Source organism: Nipponia nippon, unplaced genomic scaffold, assembly GCF_047370975.1.
Source record: "Nipponia nippon isolate SJK-2023a ecotype South Korea unplaced genomic scaffold, ASM4737097v1 scaffold_6, whole genome shotgun sequence".
NCBI classification, from domain to species: Eukaryota; Metazoa; Chordata; class Aves; order Pelecaniformes; family Threskiornithidae; genus Nipponia; species Nipponia nippon.
The window spans coordinates 77,081,743-77,106,916 of record NW_028262380.1 but is presented as its reverse complement, the minus strand read 5'-3'; the positions used below and the strand labels follow the sequence as shown (position 1 = coordinate 77,106,916).

The following is a 25,174-nucleotide window of genomic DNA, read 5'->3' as shown; positions in this document are numbered from 1 at the left end:
CACTGCTGAAGTCTGTAGGATGCACGCCTGGGTGATTTTAAAGAAATCCATGCGTTTATCATGTTTTACTACATCTGACAGTCAAGACATGGCCACGCGTGTGCTGAAAAATGTCTGACAATTAACTTTTCATCTGCCTGTCTCTTGAGGGCGAGTTTTGTCTGCCTGCTTTGGAGGGAACAAACAATGGACAGAAAAACAAAGAGCCAGAACGCAGAATTACCCAGCCACTTGGTAAACGAAACACTTCAGTGCCTCCCAATTAAGAAATGATCAAACTGCAAGCAATCGGGAAAGCGGTATGTGCTGTGGATTGACAGGCGCTCAGTCCTTTGACTGTACAGCCCGTGCTGGGTGACAGGAGGCCGAATGGGAGTGCGAGGCAGCAAAGGCCGGCGGCGCTTCTCCTCACGGGACGCTTCAAACGTGGTTGTGACGAGCGCGGAAAACTCCCATCTGTTGCGGGATCTATCGGAGAGGCTACAACGTACGGGCGGTGTCGATCAGCTATCGATAGCAGCAGGCAAACCCGGGCCGCCGTTCCCGCCTCGCACATCGGGCAGCCGGCTCTCCTCAGCCCTGCCACCTCCTGCGCATGCGCGGCGCACACCCGCACCCGCCGTGAAAGGGCGGGAGAGGCGCCCCCCCGCCCTCCCCGCACACACACTCACACAGCCGGCACCGCCTCTTGTGATTGGCGGCGGCCCCCCCTTCTTCCCGCCCCCTCGGGGAACTGCCGCCTTTGCCATTGGCCCCGCGGGCCGGCGACGCTTCGCGGTTGGCTCCGGCGGCGCTGCGGGCCGGCGGCGCTGTGGGCGGGGCGGCCGGGCGTTCGCCGTGAGGTGCGGGAGGGCCCCGGCCGCCGCCGCCGTTTCCGGGTCTGTGGTGAAGCCGCCGCGGACGGCGATGGCGTAAGTGCGGAGAGGCTCCGGAGGGCTCGCCGCTCTGCCCGGCCGCCCCTCGGTGCCCGCGGCGGGGGGCCGGGCCCGGTGCGGGGCCGCCGCGGGCTGAAGGCGGGGCGGGGGCTGGTGCGGAGGAGTCGGCCCCGCCGCTGTCCCTGGGCCTGTCAGGCCGCGCCGCCGGCGGCCTCCGTGAGGGAAAAGCCGCCACCGGGAGGAGCCGGGTGCCGGCGCGGGCCTCCCGCCGTGCCGGGGAGGCGGCCGGGGACCGCGCCCGCCGGTTTCTCAGGGGCGGCCGAGCCTTGCGCGCTGCTTCCTCCGCCCAAGGGGGCGTTGCGTTACCGGTACCGGCGTGCCCCCCTTCCTGCGCCGGCCCCGTCTGCTTCCCGCGAGAGCGCTGCCAGAGGAAGCCCCTCCGTTTTCACGGGTTCCTGTTTGGTTTTTTTTCCCTTTGCGTATGTCTTTTGTAGGTTAACGCCGTGCAGAAAGGGTGTAAGGTCAGAGGACGGGAGTTCAGGCGCTTCCAGTTCTGTTTGGCCTGTGAGGAAAGTTTCGCTCTTCCTTTCCCCGGCCGGTGACAGACGGTCTCTGCCAGTGCCTGCGGTCCTCTGAGGGTGTAATCCACTCATTGAACACAAAATGCACCTGCTTTTTGACGTGCCTGAAGCTGTAATGATAATGTGCTTGCACTTCACATTCTCAATAAAAAAAATCTGATGTAATTTATCAATACAACATGCTTTAACATGTTAATATGGTGGAGGTGTATTTTAAAGATCAGCGTATAGCCAATATTCCAGTCATAATCTACGTCTGGGTTTGTTTCGCACCTTAAGACACACCTCCACAGCAACCTTCACTAAACTTTGTGAAAACTTCCAAAGTTGGTAGTTTACTGCAACAGATGTATCTATATATATAATTTTATCAAGTTTAATATGAAGAAGACCATGATTGTTGTTGTGGGAGGAGTTCTGTTGTGTAATTTAATTAGTTAATTCTACTTTTCTGGCTTTTTTGTATTGTAGTTGTGTAGTTTTTTTCCCAATTTTTATGAGCAAAATGTAATGACCAGATAAGCAATCAGGCCAGAAATTTTGGCAACTGAGAAGAAAAACCAGAGTGTAGGAGGGAGTAGTCCTCTTGTTTGTAAAAGTATGTTAATAGGTTATTCATATTTAAGGTCCGATTAGGCAGTTGGCTCTAAATGGATATTCTGGGGTGTTTGCTTAAGATCATGGCCTGAATTTGCACAGTTTGACAGTGTTCATGCAAGAGTAGATTTTGCTTATGGTGAATCATCTCAGGTTGATTGGGTGGCGTTACATGCATGTCTGGGACTTCTCTATGGAGAGCTCTCATCCTCATGTGTGGCATGCTGAAGTAACTCACCCCTTTTGGGTATGCTGTGAGAAAACTTTGGCATGTGAAATGTGTATCAGCTGCTCTTTGGTAATTGTCCTTTTGCATAATTTTATCCTGTGGAAAGTAGGCAAGAGTTTACTGCTTTTCATAGCAGTGTGCACTGTAAACCCTGTGTTTACAGTGGTGTTGAGATATACTATCATCTCCTATAACTTCTTATCTTCTTATGTAACTACTTATAGCACTTTTTGCTGTGCCAAAATCTTTGGCTTGACTCCAGACTGGGACAGACACTAATGAGGACCTGTATGTAGTTCACTTAAGGATGATGGTATATGTAGCCACAAAACTGATTTTTAGTTTGATTTATTTCAGATTTCTCCCTTTCCCCAAGTTGTGGTGATGTGTCAGAGGAGAAGTTTAGAGGAAGTACTTCTGGACAAAATCAGTAAGGTGTAGAAGACTCAATTTCATAGAGTATTTCAGAGGTACAATGCTGTAGTTCAAATTAAAAAAAGGGGCGGGGGAAAGTCATTGCCTTGTTGTTGAGACCAGCCCAAAAAAGGATTTTTTTTTTTCTAAGCAGAGGAGTGTGCATAAGGGAAGTTCTTATTTATTTCTACTGTTATGAGCCTTTAGGTTCTGTGGTTTGGCTTTTTTCAGTTTTGTCCTTTTTTTTTTTTTCTTCTGCAATATCAGAAGCTGGCAATGTAAGCAGGAAAACAACCCCCTCCCCTGAACAAGTCTGGGAGGCATGGTTAAACAATATATTTTTTAAAAATTCAGGTGAAATGAAAAATCATCCAAAGTTCAGTTAGGTTGTTCCTAGGCTAGCAGTTGGTTGCCAGAGCAGGAGTCTGTCTTTGATTTCTTCTGTATGAAAACTCATGTCCTGTACTACTAAAAAGAAATAAAATTAATAACTTCTGCTATTTTGGACACTGAATCAGTAGATACTAGATTTTTCTTCTGTTTTTTCTCTCTGCTCTCAGGAGGGTGTTAAATATTTTTTTTTTCTGTAGATGTTTCTCTGGTGGTTTCTATTTATTAGGTGAAATAAATCTAATCAGGTAGGCTACTGTAAGAATGATTTTTATTTTGTCTTACAATTCCTTTGAATATACTCTAATTTTGATTTAATTACTTTTTAAGTGAATGTTATTTACTAATGTAGGCTACTGTAGCGCAAATTATGTTTAACTAAGGCTGTTCACACACCAGTTTAACTAGGTGTGACTCTCTTCTGTGCTCTGTTTAGCAAGAATTCATTAGTATAATTAAAGCAGTAGATTAGTTTGTTTACAGTCTAATGCTATTGTTACCTCAAGCACTAGCAGAGGGGGAAGAAAATAGGCCTAAATCTTACTTCTTTTCTTAAAAAAAGAACTGATAATCTTTAATTGGGTATAAGGTATGACGCCAATGCAACATTTCAGATGGCAGAATTGCTGTGTGGGTGCTGTCGCTTAGCTTATTTTTTGTGTATATGTGTTTTTTTGAGAACAACTTTTTCTCTTCCTTCCTCTTTCCCTTGCTTGTTGATTAAAGAATAGCTGAGCTTCCTAAGCTGTGCTGGGATGGAAGTCTTTGGACCTAGCTGGAGTGTTTTGGGAAAGATGCCAAGGTTGGCAGCTTTTTGTTTTGTAAAATGTGCCTAATGTGTGTCTGGGTGCTGACAATGTCTCCACACTTTCAGAGCAAAATTCAGTTGAGTTGTGTTTATGTTTGTGAGACTCCTTTCTAATATCATTTAATTATCTAAAGCTCTGATTTCGTAGCAGTTGTTGCTGGAGACCCCTTGAAAGAAAGTGATGGAGTTGGTAGGATGCAAAAATGCCATTTCTTTTCTCTAAGGAACCGCTGTGGGTATGGCTCCTTTACTGGAGATGTGAAGCATCCAGGCGTTATTATCTACATTAATTTATTTAGACTAGGGGAATTTACCTCCTGTTGTTTAATGTCTCATTTTGGGTGTAATTGTGACTCCACTGCCTTGTAATTGCTGTAGAAGTTGGGAGCTGAGTATCCTCAGAATGGTAGTTAACTGCTAATAACATCAATTAACATATATTCGGTAAGTGCTTGATTTCTGTGAAGATCTGAGGAATAAGCCTGGCAAATTTAAACTCCCAGTTTATTCCCCTCCATGAATTCTAGTAATAACAAGGAGATTGGCAGGGTCCATTATTTCCCTACCCGCTTCATAACTGTATAAAAGTGTTTCTTCTCAATATCATGAAATGCTAGGTTTTTTCCCACCTTTGGATACCAATTTTATTCAGCTGTTTCTACAAGGTGTGCCAGAAAGAGTCTTACAAAGGGTGTGATAAACAGACCTTTTTTTTTTTCCTCTCTTCTTCTTACGCAGCCCAAGACCCATATTACCCTAATGCTCTCAGGCACTGAATAAAGTATCTGTTGCCTTCATCCTCAGCTATAGGTACAGGACAGACCTTTTACAGGTGGGTTGTTGCTCCCTAGGCTGCAGCTGTCTTTGCCAAGCAACTGCACTCTGGTGACTGAGAGCCTGGTGACTGGGCTTCTGTTGCGGGTTTTTTTGTCAACTCTTTCATGTATGCATGCTTTCTGTAAATTTTTAATGACTTTGTTCAAGCAGAGGTTTGTTCTCGGTGTTAAGTGTTAATGTGTCAGGCTGAGGTTAAAACTAGTTTACCTATTTGATGCGATTGAAATGTGTTTATAAAGATTTGAAGCAGCTGCTTTTGAGTATTTGGCTTTTTAGAGATAGAACACTTGCTGTGTCAGTCAGATTGAGTTGGGAATACTGGAAGTGGGTTGGAAATGAAGTGCAACCCCCAGGATTATAATATCACTTGCATCCTCTTAGCACTGAGAAAAATGGATTAATATGTGACACAAGTAATTAAAAATCATTTTTTTAAGTGTCTGTTAAGTGTGTGTTTCTGCTATAAAGAAAGCCTGTCTGACCAGGAGGAGCAAATCTACAGCAATGTCGAAGCCTCACATCTTCAAGCCAGCCTGCTGTCTGTTTTGAACATGCCAAGTGCTCTAAACATGCACAACCTGAAAAGCAAGCCCCAAATATTTCAATTTGGGTATCATAAATAAAGGATTTGGCCTTTATCTCTCCTTGCTTCAGGTATCTTATTTGCAGAAAGAAGACTACATAACCCCTTAAAGGGCTGCTGTGAAGATAAATACAAGTATTAGGATTCTGTCACTTCGGTGCCACAGAACCCTCCTCTTCTCCTGTCCTCCTTCCAGGAGAAAGCTAACGCATTTTGTATGTATTAACATGGTATGAGGTAAATGAGAGCCACTAGTGACATACTGAATAGTAAAGATGTGCTTAAGAAAAAAAAAAAGGTGGGGGGGAAGCAAATAAACCAAAACATTTGTTAGGGTTTTGCACTACATTCCTGGATGTTAACTGAGCTCATCATCACAAAGCAGTAGAGACCTTGATAAAATACTATAAATAAATGCAGGGAGGTAAACATGAAGTTCTGGGTTTCTCTTCCTCTTTGGTGTGTTTTCTTTCTTGTATTAGCAGGGTTGGTAAGAGTCAGTTTTCCAGTTTTTCTTAGGTCTCATCCTTCCAAGAGTTATCTCATAAGATTTGGAAAGTATACTGTTACTTCAGAAGAACAGAGTAGCAGTATGAATGTAAATTATAGGCTCATCAACCTATGGGTTGGTGTTCCTGGAGAGTGCAACAGTTAGTTTTGTCTGATGGCAAAGTGATTTTGCCCCTAGGAGCAAATGTAACAGAGGGTGGACAAGTGCAGGCAGCTGAGGTATGCACGATTTAAATCTATGGGTACAGTATGTAGGGCGTGGAAGATGAAGGCAGCTAAGTGCAGGACCGTCAACAGAAAGAAATGCTGGTTACTGGAAGTAGCTAATATCTGCCCTGGGAAGACTGCACCTCTTCCTCTTAACAATCAGGATGATCTAGATCCTGCCTCTCCATCCTCCATGATGTATAAATGCACAAGGGCATTATAAACAGTGTGTACTAAAGTCTCTGCATGCATCCCCTTCCTATTACACTAATTCATATGGCCAAAACTGCTTCATTAGTCTAAATGGATTAAGCACCTGCTTTCTCTGAGACACATACTGAGAGCCCATGTCTAGTGCAGGTGTTGCTGCTGCCTGTTTCTGGGTGGTTACACTTTTGTTGCCATCATCCTCTTCCTCAGGTGACTGGATCAAGGGTGAAGTGAGGCATCAGTGGGGCAGGGTGTTAAAGGATCAGCTGTGGAGCTCCAAAATGATGTATTGACACATGATGACTGATAGGGGATTCCTAAGTTTATTTGTATGCAAATAGCAAATGTATTCCAGAAAACTTCCAAGGATATCAAATTTATGGTTGTGGATAGTGGTGACAAAAAATGATGGATATGGTCTTTATTTAAATACATAACTATCAGGATTCCATGACTTGCAGTCTCTGAGTTGTCTTGCCACAGTCCTATTCAGAGCATAATGATATTTCATGTCCTGCTTCAGTATCACATAACATTGGGTGATCATTCCTTAGCAAAAAGCCACAGGTTGCTTTCTTGAGGGATTAAATAGTGGTGGTGTTTCTTAAGGTGATGAGCAGTCCTCACCAATTGACAGCACTTCCATGGTGGTCTTGATCACAAAAGAGTGACCCTGTTGTCTCTTGGTAAAAAAGGGAAAAAACAAGTTCTTTCTTCCTTTGTGCTGAAAGTGTGGATTTTGGTTTCTCCAGTTACCCACCCTGTCATTCGCGGGTTAAAGGCTCTTAGGGACTGCCTGCAGAGTCATCATCTGCTTCATAATATGAGTTTACATGTGGGTTTTTTATTAAGGTATTGTGAATGTCTTAAAGCAAATCACAGTGCCGTTATGGGCTTTAATTTGCCTTTGCAATGTCCCTTCTAAAACAAGGGCTTTTTTGTAAAATGTGTGTATGTGTGTGTGATGCTTATTATTCCTCTGTGTAGGGGAGCTAAGTTAGTAGCTTTTTTATCACCACTACTGGAAGCAATGTCTGGTGTTTTCGTGTTGTTTTTTTTTGTTGTTGTTTGTTTCTGTTTGTTGTTTCCATGTTCTTTCCTCCCCATTCTATTCCTTCTTACAGAAGAGGTAGCAAACAGATTGTGAGCACTTATTCTTGATGTAGGGGAGAAACAAGTGCATTAAAGGCAGATTTTTTTAACTTCTCTTTCTACATTTTGTTTTCAAGTTGTAATAGTGAGAGATAGTACGGATATTACAGGGAAAACTGGATAAATTGTTAGTTTTATTGCTAACACTTCTAAATACTGACTATTCTGAAGATGCTGCTCAAAAACTAAGGTCTTAGCAACATTACTTAGTTTTGCGTTCTAGAGCTCTTGATGGAGAGCATTGAAGACTTCATAAAGGAAATAAAGTCTACTTTTTTTTTTTTTTTATTGTGAGGGTTGAATACTGACAGGAAGGCAGGCTGCCAGGAGCTGGAAGGTGTTTAAAAAAAAAAAAAAAAAAAAAAAGGCAGAATTAATGCTTATCTTCCTGTAAGAAGGCTTGACAGATAACGTCCAAGGGAGAAGACTTCAAATGAGACTAATGCAAGTAAAATAGTGCTGTGTAATTACAGCTGTTACTGAGTTGAGCTACTCCCTGTTAATCACACTTAATTAATATAACCCAGTTGCAAGATGATTTAAGGGTGATTTGAATAAGCATGTAAGATCAGGAGGACTGGTTTTCTGCTCTCTGTAAAAGACACTATGTAGCCACTTGTAATACAACCATGCAAATCTATCCTAAAGCAAGAGAATTAATGGACATAGTGAATTAGGAGCTTATGGAATTTTCCATAGCTCCTGAAAGTGTCTGCTTCGGCCTCTCCTTCAGTGGGGGCATGGGGTTCAGTCTCATATTGTCTCATTTTCCCTTTTTCAATGTTAGAAGGCTTAATACAGACTCATTTTTACTTGTATGTTCAGTTACTCTTTGACTTACCACTATGGTACAACAGTTTTTTAAATTTATTTGCTATTATATGCTGTATAGGGCATTCAGCGTACTAAATTTGGAGAGCGTATTCTGGCATTCTGTTGATCTGTAATCCGTTCTAGGGAGGCATGTGCCTGGAAACTCCGTTTGTTTCAGCAGAGATGAGTGGAAGTGTTTCTGGAGCTCTAGAGTAGAAGAAAGGGTAGCTGAGAATCGTGAAGATGTTATTGAAGGAATAAACCAAGTAAATTCATATTTGTGTGAAACAGACTGTTAAGAGATTATTTAACATGGAACATACTCAATTTTCTCTAAACTGTACTGTGCGTGTAACTCACTTTTGGGTTTTTTTGTTTCTTTGTTTTCTTCCTTCAGTTCTATAGGTGCCGATGCAAAAACAGTTTAGCAATGGATCAAAGAAAAAATGATAGTTTTGTCCCAAGTATCACGCAGTTGGAAGACTTCCTAACAGAGCATGACTCCAATGTTGTTTGGCTGTTAGTAGGTAAGGTGAATCTATTCTGGTTTGGTTAAATGTTTTTCTTGTTTTTGTTTTGTTTTTGTTTTGTTTGTTTTTTTTTTTTTGTTTTTGTGTGTGTACTTTTAAACACGCTTCTCTAAATGCTGGCATACCAATATTGAATTTCTTGCCAAATTACATCAAAACATTGAAAATAGATTTTTATTTGTCATACAGCTGTTTAGTGAGGTATGGCAATGCTACTTAAGTAATTCAGAAAGAAAAAATACAGAACTGTTTCCAATACTAATCGTGCTGCAACACTTGGGAGGTAAGTCCAACGTGCAAAGAACGATGCTCTACAACTGCGACTCTACAAAAGAAGAACTCAGTGAGAGCTTCTCTCCATGAAATAAGTGGGTTTTTTTTTTTTCTAACACCAGAGTAAGCTGGTAATTAATCTTAAAACCATAACAAAGGATTAGCATTGTAGCACATGACAGGCAGATACAATAACTTTGTTATACCAATATGTACATATCTGCCATTTAATATGGTATAGTTTGAACAGTGATATAAAGACTATTGTGTTTAATGACATAACTTCTAGACTAAATTGTGTGCTACAATAAGCCTTTAAGCCAAACCATCATGTACTTGGTTATGGGCTGGTTTTGTAAATGTGCCAGATTTAGGTATGCTAATTTTTTATAACTCTAGTGCTATTATTAATATTTGTGTGTAGGTACTTTTATTTTCTAAATCTATGAACAGGTGGGTCAGGGACAGCAAAATAAAAATTAAGTTGTATTCAGCTCCAGATGAGAGTGCTAGAAGTGTGGGATGAATTCAGACTTTTCCAAAGGTAGATAATACCTGCTTTTCAGCCTTGATTCTTGGACCTGGAGTGAGGGGCAGTGCAGGAAGAATAACTTTATTTTTTGACTTCTGGGAAGTTAAAGCATGTCTGTTGGCTATCGACGTACTGGAATTGTTTTTCAGTAGGCCAAACTGAATGAAAAGGACATGGGCGAATTAGCCAAGGGTGCTTTCTGAATATTATTTATTTCACTTTTAATATGTTGACATGGAAAGCTCGTACTCAACATAAAATTCTAAGTGTAATCAAGGCGAAAATAAGGGAAGTCAACATGCTGATAGTTGCTCAGGGTAAAATGTGGAACACGTGCGGAACAGATCTGAAAAAATTGTCTCTGGAAGATTTGACTTGAGACTTAGAGATGCTCAGGTCTTTCACCAAAGAATAAAAGTGTCAAATTGCAGCGTGCAGAATTTTCTTTCTCTGGTTTTCCCTCTCTGCACTGAATTCTTAGAGTAAATTATTAGTAATTCTACTTGGAAAATATGTAGTATATAAGCAATTCCATGTAACAGTTACAATTTAAAGCAAAAGCTTTGCTTAGCTTTTTTATTTGCTTGAATATATTAAACTTACAAATTTCTGCTTCACAGAAGGATGAGTAGAACTTCAAGAAATAATATAGTCCATCCCTTTTTTCTAAGGGAAGTTTGACCTATATACAATTACGCAGTTTTGGGGAGCTGCTGATCTCTTCAATTGTAAGAAACCACCTAGTATTCTAGAAACAATGACACGAACAACAGAAAAAGCTGGGTAGCCCCCTGTTGTTATGAGGTTTGGATAGAAACATATTAAAGTAATATTTATTAACTGACCCAGTTTGAACCAGCCATTCCTCCTTTGCTTTCATCTGCTGACGTATGGCATCCTGTTATAAGAGAACAAAAAAAGATGTCGTTTCTTCTCCTGAATCCTGAAACAGCTAACTATTGATCCCAGTAAAAGAGGTGATGAATTCCAGAAGTGAGCATGCTCCTCAAAGAGCTGTTGCTCAACTCTAGAATAATTTTAAAAAATGACATGCAGTAAAACTTTCCAAATGTATTTTCCAAAATGTAGTTTCACTGAAGAGGCTTTTAAAATCAAGAATAGAATCATGAGATGAATAGCGTTTATGGGATCTGTCACTTAATAGCGGAGACTAAATTTGGTGAGGGAAAAGAAAAGGCTACAGTTTGTGGCAGAGGTGAGACTAGTGGTAAAGGCAGCGGATCAGTAGTGCCTGGAAACTGCACTAACTTGCTGATTTTTCTCAGTATATGTCACCTATAAGAAGGCACCTTCTTGGCTTTAGGTATCTAGAAGTTAAGTGTGTTGTTGAACTTTAATCTAAAATTAAGTTTTATTACTGGAATGAGACCCTATGAGTGTGAGTCATTCTTCCTTTCTCCCTACATTGATAGAGGACCAGCAGTGAGTAGTGTACTCATCTGAAAGCGAGGAGAGGTAAACGCTGTCCTTGGACTGTGCCTTCACTGAATTCCAAGAGCAGTTTCTTTTGTGGGGTGTAGCTTTAACCCTCTCTACCTTGTCCCTGTGTAATCACCCACACAGATTTGATTTGTTTTACATGTCAAGCGGCTTACCTGCCCAAGTGTATGAGCTACTTGAATTTTGGCTACACTGGATACATTTTTCAGTAAGGAAAAGAAAAATCATGCAAGTCTTTCTCTTCCACCTTCTCCTCATCTTTCAACAAAGCACAGGCATTGTTACAAAGCAGTGGAGCATCCCACTGCAAAAAAATTAAGGGGCAGTAAAAGGACAGGTTGTTTTTGTAATTTTTTTGTGGGTTTGTGTTTTTTTGGGGGGTTTTGGGGGTTTTTTTTTTGAGTAATCATCTGAACTCTCTGCAGAGTGAAGGTGTCATACCCGTATGTCTTTCTGCACTTCACATTTCCCATAAAAGGCATGATAAATCTGAGTTTTTCAGTATGAAGTGTATACATAAATAAAAAACCTCTGTTGCAAAGTTCAGTTAGTATAATGAGTAGAGATACCTCAAATACAAAAATTGCTTTCTTTCCTACTCTTGCTTTGGATGAAACAGAGTGGTAATTATCAGTAAAGTGAGTTAGAACTAGTCTGTTCCCTGGCAGTCCCATTCCTTTTGGGTTTGTCCTTCTGGAAGCTTTGAGAACCCTTGTAGTTAGAAATAGGTTACTAGCTCTTAATCAACTAAAGTAAAAATTGCTTTGGGGATTAGCAGACCTAATTTTTTTTTTAACGTTTCTCATTGGATTGCTATTTCCTTTTTTTTTTTGTATGAAATTCCATACTTGAACTGTTGACAGATTTCTGCTAACCCAAGGACTGGTACATTTCTCTCAGAATACAGCAACTTAGGAAAGGTTTGAGATGTGACAATGTTGCTTCCTGTGCCAAGATGTGAAAGACTAGAAATTTACATTACAGTTCATGGTTTGGAGAAGGATGGAGAAGGAATGTAGTATGACTTTTGTTGTGGTGGTTTTTTAAGGTGTTTTGAAATAAATGACCGTGTGGGATCATGCATGCTATGATTTGATCTATGAAATTTAACTTCTTGGATGGTAAGGGATGCAATGAAATACGTGTTGCTTTTTGCAGGTCCTCAGGAGGATATTTTTTTTATATATATATTGAGGAATGGAAGAGCACTGAAGAATCTATACTCTTCTGATCTTCCTGTTTCCCCTTCTTTTTTCTCCCCATCTCTTTACACCCTTCTCACACCACCTCTCTGAAAATGCCCATTAAAATGTCCCATCGGTTTCAAATATTTTTGGAGAGTAGGAAGAACATTCTTGTGCTTTATAGTCTTAATAGGTAAGGCTTTTATCTAGGTCAGCATACTTAAAAAAAAATTCTAATTCATTTTAATCTTTCAACAGCGACAATATTGTCTTGTGGATGGATTATCTACCTAACTTATTATAATTCCCGGAACATTGGACTCATTTTAACATTGGTTCTTAACAGATTATATAAACATGGCTACATCCATATTGGTAAGTTATTTTTACTGTAATGCTGCTCTTTATCTACTGCTTTTTATTATACCTCAATTTGCTAAAAACTGTAAGTAAAATCAAAGTGTTCCTTTGTTACAGTAATTTGAAAATGATCAGCATGGGTTTAATTTAAGAAGAGAAAAAGTTCAATATCATGCTTCAGGGGAGGATTCTTGGTGTAGGTAGAAAAACACTCCCTTTTTCATTCAAGTGTCATTATCTTATATTAAAGTTCACTCGACAGGTCTTCTAATTTTAAGTTGAGTTTACTTTTTTCTGTTTAGTCTGTACACTTTGTGTACTTAAAATCTGTACATTCTTCATTACCCCTTTTTCAAAGGGGTAATTGTAATGGTTAGTGTCCTAAAAGGAAAAGATTGGCCTGAGTCCCCCATGGAACCTGCCTGAGCTGCTTTTGAATTTGCCTCGTAATTTGGTATTAAGGGGTGCAGTTTCCCACTCCCCTGCACCTTTGAGGTGGGTTATACAGCATCTGAAGTGTGGGTAGCAATGGCTGGAGTGGGCTCAGAGGGGCACGGTGGAGTCTGAAGCCTCTACTCCCTGTTAGAGCAGTGTCCTTGCTTTCTAAATAAGCTGTCAGAACAACTAATCATGTTAATCCATACTGGGACTGTGATATGTAGAATTTATACTGCATAGAACATTTGCATCAAAATCCATTAACATTTTTTTTAATATATTAAAACATTTTTTAATAAAACAGGTCAGTACAAATCACTTGGGCACTCACCCACATTACAAAAATATCTGATGCTGATTCACAGAGGGCTGTATCCCACAACCTCACTCTGACTGCACATTTAATTTTCTTTCACTTATTCTTCCATGCCTTCCTCTGTCTGCTTCCCAGAGTGATGATGGCTTTAGTTCTGGACTTTTTCTGCAACTATTCATCATAAATGTAGGGAAAACTTAAAAAAAATCAACCCACCCTCACCCGCCTGCCAAAGAGACCCCTGCAATAATTTGTTTATGTCCTCAAGAATTTAGGAACTGTAATCCAAACCATCTTCAAATCCAACTTTTTGAACAGCAATAGAGATGAAATACTTATTGGCTGCTACACTTGATCTACAGGCTTTTATTAAAATTTCTCTGTGAAATTGCTATTAAGTAAAGACAGCTGGACATAGCTGGCCAAATATATGGTGTTCTTTATAAACTTAATCGGTAAGAAGAACATAACATTAATTAAATCCTATGATTTACAGCTTGGATTCAATTGATTAAAGCTGATTTTTTTTTTTTTTTTTTTTTTTTTAAAACCAAATCATGGTTTACTTAACTTTCTGTGGGTGAGGTGAAAAGCCTTAGGAAAAATATGGGCTATTGCATTACCTGCTGGTCTTTTTCATGCTTATGAATCCTTCCTGCTGTAAACACGATTTGTCATAATAATTGGACTGAAAACTTTATAGCCATTTAAAATTTAAAAAATTATTTTGTCAGGAATCTTTATTTCTCTAATTACAGTCTTGCATATAATGGCTTGATACATACAAATGTTCAAAATAGCTTTCTTAACTCTTTTCACAAGCTTCGCAAGGCACCTGAATGTTCCCAAGTGACTACTCTGTCTTGGGGGTTGGTTGTATTCTTGGGTGGTGCCAAACCCAGCACCTTTTAGAGCTGTGTACTTTTTGTCTTGTGTGTTCTGAATCTCTGATGTTCTCCTCTGAAAGTCGGTGTGCTTTCAAAGGGAAAAGTCAAGATACCCAGTAAACACATTTCAGATAACTGAATACTGTATTCTTCTTGTTCAGAAAATAAAGCATCAACAACTGAATGAACTGATGAACGCTTTCTCTCACGCTAGGTTCCTTTTCGTTCTCTGTGCTATCTGGAAAAGTCATGGTTCGTGAAATCTATTTCATCACAGAAGACATGTCTATCAGGTACAGATTTCCAAGGGAGTCCCTCTTCTACATAGCGATTTCAAATACAGTAAATGTATACGTCTAACACAGCAAAATATCATCTTACAAATGAGCAATAAATACATTTATAAATGTTAAAAATAAACTGACTCTTTTGATGGTAGTATTTAGACGTTTTTAGATATTTGTGTTGTTAGCTCATTTGCTGTTTGAGTGTTATCAGTTGAAAGTGAGTACTGAATAAGATTCTAGTTGTCCTTAATATTTGTAAAAGAAAACACTTCAGCGTTTGAAGAACTGTTTTTCATTAATGGCTTTCACTCCTTCATGCTCCCGCTCTTAAGTCTGGAAGATTAATTTTGGCCAAGTAGTTTGCATTTATTTACTGGAATTGAGAATAATTTGTTTCATGAACCGCATACTAGCGAATAGTTTGTAATTTTGATTCTTACTGTTAAATTTGGAAAGCCTTGAGAAGGCAGTGGATATGGGATTTTATACAAGTTTCAGCTAATGCACTAATTGTATAATATTATACTGTATGCTTTATGCTGTAATGCTTTGTGCTTTAATATTGCTTGTACACTACTGCAGCTGCAGATCTCTGCATTGTGTAAGGCAACATGTCATGCAGCTGCACATAGGATTTTGGATTATCACTCTCTTAACTTCTGGTTTATCTAATTTATTTGATTTAGAATTCAAGATGGATTTATCATATTTCGCTGGTGGAAGATGTACAACCCTAAGCAGAAACAGCATGGTAGGTTTCTCAAAAAGGTTTCAAAGTTTAAATTAAGTTTACAGGTAGCCTACAGAAAAAGACTTCCTTTGCACAACTGGATGTGTGGAATTGATTTGTTACTATGTGCCTGAAGTACATTGAATCATCAGAAGGTATGGGTTCTTTTAACTGGTTAATCTGGGTTAGTAGACTAGAACAACACAATGAAATAAATGCAGGATTCATTATCAGGGACTTGAACCCTTCTTAAGACAAACCATGAGCCTTAATAGTAGCCTTCATTAGCTGTAGGCTAAGCATAATTGACCCTGTATTGAAGTTTATAACTATGATAAATAGAGACTTCTTATGTTCTGGAACTGATACTAGTTTTCAAGTTTTAGTGTTGTGCTGTCAGTATTTTAGCAAAAGTGTTACAGTAGGGGATGTTCTTTAGTATTTGATAACCCTGTGTCTTGATGACATCTGTGGTCATAGAAGTGGAGAAGTGTGAAAAATTCATTTATTTTTCTTCTTTATCTATGGCTGGAGAAGGACGATTAACACTGGATGCAAGAGATTAATTATATCTGCAGAAAACTGTGTGAGAAAACATAACTAGCCTTGTGACGTGGGCTTAGTCCTATATAGGATTAGAATCTGGTTGAATGAGTCTCAGGTCCTGCCTCTCTTGACTTTCGAAGCATTACAGCTCCATTGCGAATTCAAGGAGGTCCAGAAGTGGCAAGTGTCTACGGCTGAGGAGGGCACTAATTGAGAGGGTCACTGAACTTTGAGGGCTTTTTTTTTTTCCCTGTCTCCCCTTTCAAAGTGGCCTCTGATGTTGTGAAGCCTCTTAGACTTGTCAGCAAGCTTGTACAGCTGTTGCTTTGTCAGTACCAACTCAACAGTGGTAGGAGTACTGCATACATGTTATGCAGGTAAATATGAGATGCTGTTCAATATAGTGATATGAATTAGGAAGAGTTGCTCACTTCTTTTTATTGAGGCATTACTAAGCCTCTAAGGTGACAGGGCACAATTCAACTTCTCTATACTGTAAGAAGACTAATTCAAAAACTGGAAGCTAGTCTTAGAGTTAATTAGATTTTTCCAACCACAGGTTATGGTCCAACAGGTTTTCATAGAATTTTCTTCATCTGGTAGTTAAAATGTATTTCTCTAGTGGCTCACAGAATGAAAAAATGAATGGAACTTAATGCAATAAAGGTAGTTCTGTCTGTCTTTTATGATGGTATTTTTGTTTGGCAGTATTGCAAGGCTTTATCCTTTCCTGCTGTCATTTAAGACTGCATAATTAGTGGACAAATAATTCAAGTAACCAAGGAGGTCAGAGGTGTATAGGTCTGACAACAAAGTAATGTGAATAAAATACTCTCTTAAATTATTACTTTTTCCTAGGAAAAATAACCTTGCTCACTTTACATTTTGATTATTTAGCAGAGATGCTTTCATTTTTAACCTTAAAGGAATAAATAAAATCTTCAGTGATTCTAAGCCTATTGTAGTATATTCTTCCCAATACTTCTTAATCTTCTTGACTGCAACAGAAATACCTGTCCCCGACCAAATTGCGAAGGCTGCTGATAAATTGCATCTTAAAGATTTATGTTTTGTTCAAGAATTACTCCCTTGCAGCTGTCGCACAGAATGACTGGAAAACCTGTTGTAGCTAGACATTACTGATGCATACCTTTGTTTCAGATCCTTCATAAAACAAAACAAAAAAAAAATAGAACTGAGATTTTCCTATAGAAAAACACTTAGCTGAATCAGGGCTATTAACAATTTAAAAATCCCACCAGGTTTTTATAAAAACCCAAGCCGTAAATATTTTAATATTTTTTTCTTGGAAAAAATACATCTTATGAAGGCTTGGATATAAGCAATAACAATTAGTTTCTGAGTGTTGTGGTTATTTTAGTTTTAAGTTCTGTAACTGAAGTGCAGGGTGCTCCTAACAATAATGTGAAATGCAACAGGAATGGGATTTTGTTTTTCATATTGGTGATAAACTTAAAATCCTGTTAGTGTAGAAATAATGTGACCTCATTCTATTTTTTTCTGAGAGATATTTAGAGTATTAGAGGAGAGGTTTTTGGTGCACAAAGGGGAGGCTAGTGAAGGATCCTGAAATACTTGGAGGCCTTAATAAGGGAACTCCCTTTCAAGTCATTTCAGGTGTCCTTGACATCACTTCTTTGGTAAAGGGCTGTACTTGATAATCCAGTTTTCAGTGGAAAGATTATCAATGTTGAGCACCATTACAATTGTATGCAAGGAGCTGAACTTCAGCATGGGGACATCTTAAATTTCCTAAAAGCTATTGTTGTCTGTTCAAATGTGTATGAAGCTTGTATGTGTCTCTGTCTCCTGAAGGAATGTGCTGAAGGTAATGCAGACTCATATATTCCCCACTGAGCTTGGAGGAGGCGAACAGCTAGCAACTCATTCGTACGTTCAGATGTTTTAGAACCAGAAAGGGCTTCAATGTTCATGCAACCCAGTCATACAAGTTGTGAAGTTTTCCCTGGAAGTGAAATAAGTGACCTCTTAAAAAGATTGAGTGATGATAAGTACTTGACACGTTCAATATGTTACACCAAAGTAAAATTGTTTTTAATGCTAGGAATTACATATTCATTCGTGATAGAACTTCAGCTTCCAGGTTGTTAATCTTGTCAGTAACAAAAAACCACTATTGTTCCACATGCCCGTGGAATATGTTCGTGTGTTATTGGGAATATTTTTCCCTGATAACTGCTTTCTAATCACATGGCTTCTCAGCCTTCTTCCTGATGAGCTGAAGAATGTGGCATTGCCTGCCAGTCTCTGCTGACCCACTGAGATTCACCGACTTTGCGAGTTTCATGAGGATACGCAAAGAATTAAAAACTGAGCAAAGAGCACGATTTGAGGTTTGTCAGAGAAGAGCGAAGGTTATTAGGAAAAAGGGGCCAAACTCAGATAACGGTTTCCTACGCTCTGGTGTATGTACTTTGCAAAATGCTTTATGGTATACTCTTCCTATTGAACTCTGGTAGTCGATATGTGTTTATGATCGAAGGGTAGATTACAGTAATGGATGCTAGGAAGCATGGCTATTAAACCTTTGTGTCAGAAAAAGGAAAAAGTAAAATGCTTTGCATTCTGGTTTTTTTTTTCATGTTTGTTCTAAAGCTAAGAAAATTATTTTGTTACCATTCTTCTGATAAGATGAAAATCAACCTATCAAAATCGATGCGTTGTCTACCTGCCCCCTGGAATCTAAAGTAAATGTTGCCGTAAGACTTGGGTTGCACTGTAATTTAAGGATCCTTCTCATAAAGACTTAATCACAGTTCCTTGCATAAGAGAAGGTTTGAACTACAAAAAGTTTGGATAATGATTATTGATAACCTGGAGTAAAGTTGCATTTCCTGCCATGTTTTTTTAAAAGTTCCTCAGTTTGACCTAGCAAGTGCAATCTGTTTTTCATCATGGCACTATGTTTGTACTAGGCATGTCATACCAATGTTGACAGAACTTCATAGAAAAAGTCAAGTATGTGGATTGTCTTCCTTCCTTGAGTGTTAAGGTAAATCATACTGGGACTTGAGAGTAGGTTTTGTACATGCTTGAGAAATGAAAGTGGTTTAGGAATTATGTTGTCAATAGGGCACACCCAGATGTCTTGGCTTAGGTGCCACAGCAGCGTATCAATTTACATGTTGTAAAACCATATAGTGTCATTTGTGAGGTACTGTTTGAAGCAGGAATACTGTTTTGAGAACCAATTCTTCCACTTTTTATTGCCGGTAGTGACTTGTTTCATGTTCCTGCTAGGTTTTATTTAGTGGGTATATTTATGTTGACTTGTTTGGGTAGGTGTGGTACAAACATTTGAATAAATAAAAAATAAATAATCCATCTTGATTAAACTCTGTAGGAGGCAAATGTCAAAACCTTGGCTACATTAGTCACCTTGATTCCAAGAAATGTTGATAAAACTTCAGTATTTTGCTATCAATCTGGTAGTTACTTTTATATGACCTGCATATATGCTTCTCCGAATCATTTCACTATATGACATTCACATGTGCTTGTCTCTTTTTTCCTTGCCTCTTTTTTTTTTTTTCTTCCCCCCAAAAGTGTCTTAGGCAACCAAATTGGTGTGTGGAGGTCAAATCTTAGTTTTGTTATTAGGAAAAAGAGATAGTTGTCTCTTTAAATCCCCTTTAAAGAAATGGATTACTGCATATGATTTCATTTAGTTAATGAAGTCTAATGCTTGCCTCCAGAAATTGAAAAATTACATTTATTTGTGTTCTTGGTGATACTGAGATCTCCCAGGTGAACAACTGTGTATCCCAATCTTTGTCCATGTCATCCTTTGCCTGTATCATATTGATGCAAGTTAACATTACAAGCAAACAGATTTGGTAGTGCTTTGATGAAAACAGGAAGGAACCGACACTGGCTCATTAACTTTTCTCTGTCTCCTGTTCAAGAAAACAGTGGTGTCAATGCTTTCTGGAGACTTATTATAAATTTATTTTTTTTATAATGATATGGAAATTTCTGGTAATTTAGGTTTAAGGGGTAAAAGGTGGGTTGCTGTTGAGTGTTGTATAGATGCGTAACATTGGGGAACAGATGAGTTTGTTAGCAAAGAGGGTGCATTTAATAAAGTAGGTGTCTCTAAACTTTGGTTCTTGTGCAGCTGCATTTCTTCTCTTGACCCCGACCACAACAGCAGCGGTGTTCACTCTGACTTCTTAATTTCTATTGTCTGTGGGAAATGTTGCCTTCAGTTTGTACCCCCTGAGTTACAGTTTGGGGGCTGCTGTAATAACCGTTGATGCTTCAGCTTCCTAAAGTTGCTTTGACTTAGAAAGACTGGATCAGGTTTTAGAGCAGCTCAGGTCTCTTGAGTGAATCTGTAACGGGCACTCTTTCAACTGGGTAATTAGGGAGAAATTGTGCGAGCTTTTTCCTCACATTAACTACATAATTAGGTCATACTATCTAAGGCAAAAGTATGTCAAAGTATGTCACACACAGCTCTGTATGCAATCAACAGCTGTTAAACTAGTTTTTAAGTATCAGAGAGTCAAGCTGGTATTACAGTGACAATTCTAAATTTGTGAAAATGTTGACTGATTGTGCAAAATGAGTATACTTCTTGTTAGTTCTGCATATTAATGTTTTCTGTTTCTCTGTAAAAGAAAGCTTTTTCCTATTTCGGGCCTGCCGTACCATAGAGCTTGGCTAGAAAACCATTTGGTTTTTGAGATTGAATTGATCTCAAGTACTGATCTCTGTGCTAAAAAGCAGAGGTTGGCACTGAGGCTTCTGTGCTGCGCATCAAGAGGGATTTTTGTTTGTTTGTTTTTATATATGAGACTGAATAAACCTCATTTACCATCTTGTGCAGCTCCTGCCTGGATTTATTTTTGGATTGTGACCTAAGGGTGAAATGTCTTTCAGGTTTTATATTTTATATGCAACTGTCTTATTGCCAAGTTTTACTGATTTGCTTAGAATAGTGTAATTATTTTGTGGTTTTTTTTACTGCTTTTTAATACATACTTAAGCAGCTGTTCACTACTGTGTAGATTGTTTTTGCAAAATGTGTGTGTTTGAAAAACTGTAAATATTGCAAGGGAATGTTGGAATAGAATTAGGAACTCTTTTTCTACTATTTGTTTAGATCCAAAGGCAGAAACACGACTGTATATTATGGTGAATGACTTTGAATTTCATGTGTACAACCGTTCCGAGCTTTATGGACAACTTCAAGAACTGTTTGGCTTGGATCCCACAATAATTCCAGCAAAGAAAGATGATGAAAAAGCACAAGTAAATGGGAGGCAGAGAACACATACCAATCTTGAAAGGTAAATTATTATTCATTTTGCTATTTTGTTGATGCTTTGTTCTGCAAAGTGCTGAACTACTTGGGTAATGTTTTGTTAACATATGCTCTGGAGGCCAAATGGTTGAAGCACAGCTGAGAGAGAAATTGCACTGACAAGCCTGACAGTCTAAATCTTTTTCTTTTCCTCAGATTTCCTACCATAATAACTACAAAACACAGCCAAACAAACCAAACACTCCTTGTTTAATGATCAGAGACAGGTTCAAAAATCTATTTGAAGTACAATGTGGAAAGGGAGCACGTGTTGAAGAGGATTATGTTTGCAGAATAATAATGGTATTGCTCAGTAGAAGTAATAGCTGCTCAAGCTTGAATAGACAAAATGTGAGGATCTGTATGGTGTTGGAAGGACTTACTGTTTTCTGAGCTTTAAACTCGCGCTGATTTCACAAGTTGTCTTTTTAGGGGTATAGCTACACAAACCTTCTTTTCATATTTTATTTCTCTTTTTGGGATACCCCAGAAAACATGATCAAGGTTTATAAGGAGTTCTTCTACATGACTTATGTGTAGTGGAGTCAGATGTTCAATAACAAGCCTCTCTTTGGGCAGAATCAGACCAGACTGATTTATTGGCAGGAGCAGAGAAGATCTAATGAGACTTGAGTCCTTCCACTGCTGCTGGCCAGGCCAGTGCGTGTTACTAAATTACGTAGTGGGCAGCTGCAGGATGCTGTGGCAGTCCTGAGTTTGGGTAAGGGCTGTGCCTCCTAGCCAGTCTCTTCATGTTTTCGTCTTAAGCGCTTATTGACAGGTGCAGGAAGGACTTCTGCCTTTGGGGAGGATGCATCTTGGGGAATGAAAAATCCTACACCTAAATAGGAATATTTAGAACAGACCGAGTTCCCCTGAGGAAGATTTATTTAACTATTGCTCTGTGTTAAACGTGGCACACGTCAGCTCAGTATAGCATCACCCAAGGCATAGCTGTGTATGCTTCCTGCTGTTTTTTCAGGCTCTAGAGGAGTCTGTAGTACTCTGCTAGCAGGTCACTTACAGGAGGCACCCCTGTGGGAAGGACTGTTCCCTGAGAGCTGTGCACTGAAGACCCTTAGAAGAAAAGGTTGGTTAGTTCTTCTGCAGAAAAGACAAAATAATTAAACCCATTTTTTCCCGTAGTGTTAAAGTAAAAACAGAATCTCAAGACCCTTCTTCTTCATGGAGATCGCTTATTCCAGTCATTAAAGTCAATGTGAGCACGGTAAGTGAAAAGACCCTGATAATTAAAATATTTAGCAGTATATGCTTAAAAATCAGCTTGCATTCATTTTTCTTATACATTCTTTTTGAGCTTTTGTTCTCCTTCATGCTTTACAAAAGTTTTAAAATGACACCGCCAGCACTCCCCTGACACAGTCACAAATCCTGCTGGTGCTGATAGAAACATGGTTATGTTCTCTGTTGTGGGAAATACTTGTGTCTTAGACTTGCAATGATTTCAAGAACATCACCAAGTAATTAAGCTAGGTAATGGGTGTTGTACAGTCTGTGGTGTGTTGGGTTTTTGGGAGATGTTTGGGTTTTTTTTTCCTTTTTTTCTTTCTTCCCTGCATCTTTTAATAGGGGTGTTTGGACATGTTCCTTAAAAGTTGATGTTGCCTCCCAAAAAACCCAGGAAAACTGTTATTGAGGTGATAGGAGATAGAATATTGAGAGTTTAATATACAAGGTTGTATTTTCAGATATGCACAGAATATGGCCAGGATTTTTGTCCATGGTCTTTATTTGCATATGGCTGCTTAAACTGCATTATTATAGGTTAATTAGATATACATTGCTCTTTTATATATATGTATAATGAGTAATTGCGTTTTCTTTTCGATTTAGGGTCGCTTGGCATTTGGGAATCATTATCAGCCACAAACGCTTTGTATTAACTTTGATGATGCTTTTTTGACATATACCACAAAACCACCTTCGAGCCACCTTGATCAGTTTATGCACATCGTGAAAGGAAAATTAGAAAATGTTAGAGTCATGCTGGTTCCAAGTCCTAGATATGTTGGTCTTCAAAATGATGAGTAAGTTTTGGGTATTTTTGTTTCCTTATTATTTTATTATTTATTTTAAGAAAATGAAGAAAGGAATGTTGGTTGTGTTTCTGTGACTTTCTTTTTCTTTGTGTGTTTAGACAGTTGGCATTTTTACCACTCTGAAGGTTTTAAATGTTGGATCTTTGCAACTATTTTATTTATGGAGAAAAGTACTGGTTTTCTCTCTCATGGTAGATTTTTTTTTTTTGGTATGTTCTGCTCTATGATTAATATCCTGCGACTATAATATGCCTTTATACGTTTTCAAAGAACATTCTGTGGGCACATACAGAATCTTACTCTTCCAACATGACGACAAAGGAAATTTCTCCAACTATATTGAAAACAAACAAGATTAAAACAAAACAGGATTAAGATACTGAAACGATTAGCTTTTTCTCCTGCTTCCGCTAAGTATTTTCTTCTTATGCTGTTACCATCCCTGCAGCTCCTGATGGCTGAAGGATGGCATGCGTGCAGAAAACGTGCCCTAATTTACTGGGTAGATTCAACAAATGATCCAGTTCACTGGAAATGGGGAATGTTTGAATCTTTAGAGCCTGCCCTCTTATGCTTCCTTGGCTTAAAAATTAAGCTGGGTGTCTTAACTTTCAGAAATTCCTGCAGGCAACACATGTATAAAAAACAGTGAAGTGACTTGAAATTTGTAACAGACTGACTAATCGATACAAACATCAAAAACCCACCTTGAAAACTGTCATGGTATATTACAAACAGACATCTCAACGCCTCTATCACTTTCTGCAAATAAATCCTCCAAAACCCAAGGAAAGAAAAATTGTGCTAGGAAAAGCACATCAAAGCAGAACAAGTTTGGAGAGCAGTGACTAAGTCAGCAGGCTCAAAGTGGAAGTTTAGGACAGATATTAGGAAATACTTTTTAATGATGATGATGATCTCATCGTCATTCATTGCCATTATCTGATTTGTTTTTGCCAATGGCCTGTGGTGGGGTTTCTAGGGTTCTACCACCTCCATCAGCTAAGTCCAGCAAGGTGTAACTGTTCCTGCTGAGGGTGGGTTAGGCGGCCTCGTTGGGCACCTTCCTCTCCCATTTTCTGTGGAGGTAGTTTCATGTGCACTTCAAGCTGAGAATACAGCTAAAAGAAGCGGTGCTGTTGTCTTTTTTGCATGGCTGTGCAGTGAACACTGATTGTGGAATTCATCCCTATTAAGAAAAATATATGTTGGTCTTAAATCTAAATCGGTTCTGCTACTGGGTTCACCACCGGTTGATTATCACCTATGACCGTCCCTTTGGACAGAAAAAAGAAGTAATTGGAAAATTGTTAGTGAATAGAAAGTATTTAATCTTTCACTGCTGTTGTTACTCTCCAAGTAAAATTGATTTTAAGGTTCCTACTCTGTTGCTTTTGAAGAACTTCTGGCAGTACATGGGATCTGCATCTGCTGTCTTCCACATTTTCCAAACTTTCCTGCATTTGAGCTGTGGGGAAAACGGGCAATGTGCTTTTAACAGGTCACACTCCTAGACTGTATATTCCTGTCATTGGAATTTTCTTGCTTTGTTAAAAGGTGACAATTTATAAAAGTGGCTGAAAAGTGACAAAAACATCTTTTGCAGTAAAAATAGAATTTTCACATTATAATATTATTACTACTATAAAATGTAATATTATGTAAATTAACATGTGGTAACACTGTAAGAAAGGGACTGTAATATACAATATAATAGTGTTAGAAGTGTTTTGTGTATTAGTTTTATCACTTAGAGCCTTTTATATTGAGGGAAATGTTATTAAGAAAGAACAGCCTTTTTTTTTTTAAAAAAAAACTAATGGTCTAATTACTGAACATGTCTTGTCCCTTTGGTTTAGAGTGCTATTTTAGTAAGAAAACAATTAGCAGGTGAAAGAATGATATAGGACAAGGAGAAAGGAACTCTTGATGGAAAGAAACACTGAAAGTAAAACTTCGGTAGTTGGTTGTGGTTTACAATACCTGAGGAGTATCTTTGTGGAGAGGAACCTGG

General features: G+C 38.8%; 1 protein-coding gene across 13 annotated transcripts in view; it reads left to right on the top strand.

Moving 5' to 3' along the window:
- Positions 1-809: 809 nt before the first annotated feature.
- BLTP1 (bridge-like lipid transfer protein family member 1) overlaps positions 810-25,174 on the top strand; it is a 125,301-nt gene continuing 100,936 nt past the window's right edge. For all 13 annotated transcript variants that reach the window (XR_015699502.1, XR_015699503.1, XM_087735664.1 and 10 more), the window contains exons 1-8: positions 810-911; positions 8,604-8,733; positions 12,445-12,561; positions 14,402-14,480; positions 15,161-15,225; positions 20,900-21,086; positions 22,247-22,328; positions 22,955-23,148. Coding sequence is in view for 11 of the 13 variants with exons in the window: in XM_087735664.1 (XP_087591790.1) it covers positions 8,637-8,733; positions 12,445-12,561; positions 14,402-14,480; positions 15,161-15,225; positions 20,900-21,086; positions 22,247-22,328; positions 22,955-23,148 (821 nt within the window). In the remaining 2 variants the exon portion in view is untranslated. The remainder of the gene's footprint in view (positions 912-8,603; positions 8,734-12,444; positions 12,562-14,401; positions 14,481-15,160; positions 15,226-20,899; positions 21,087-22,246; positions 22,329-22,954; positions 23,149-25,174) is intronic.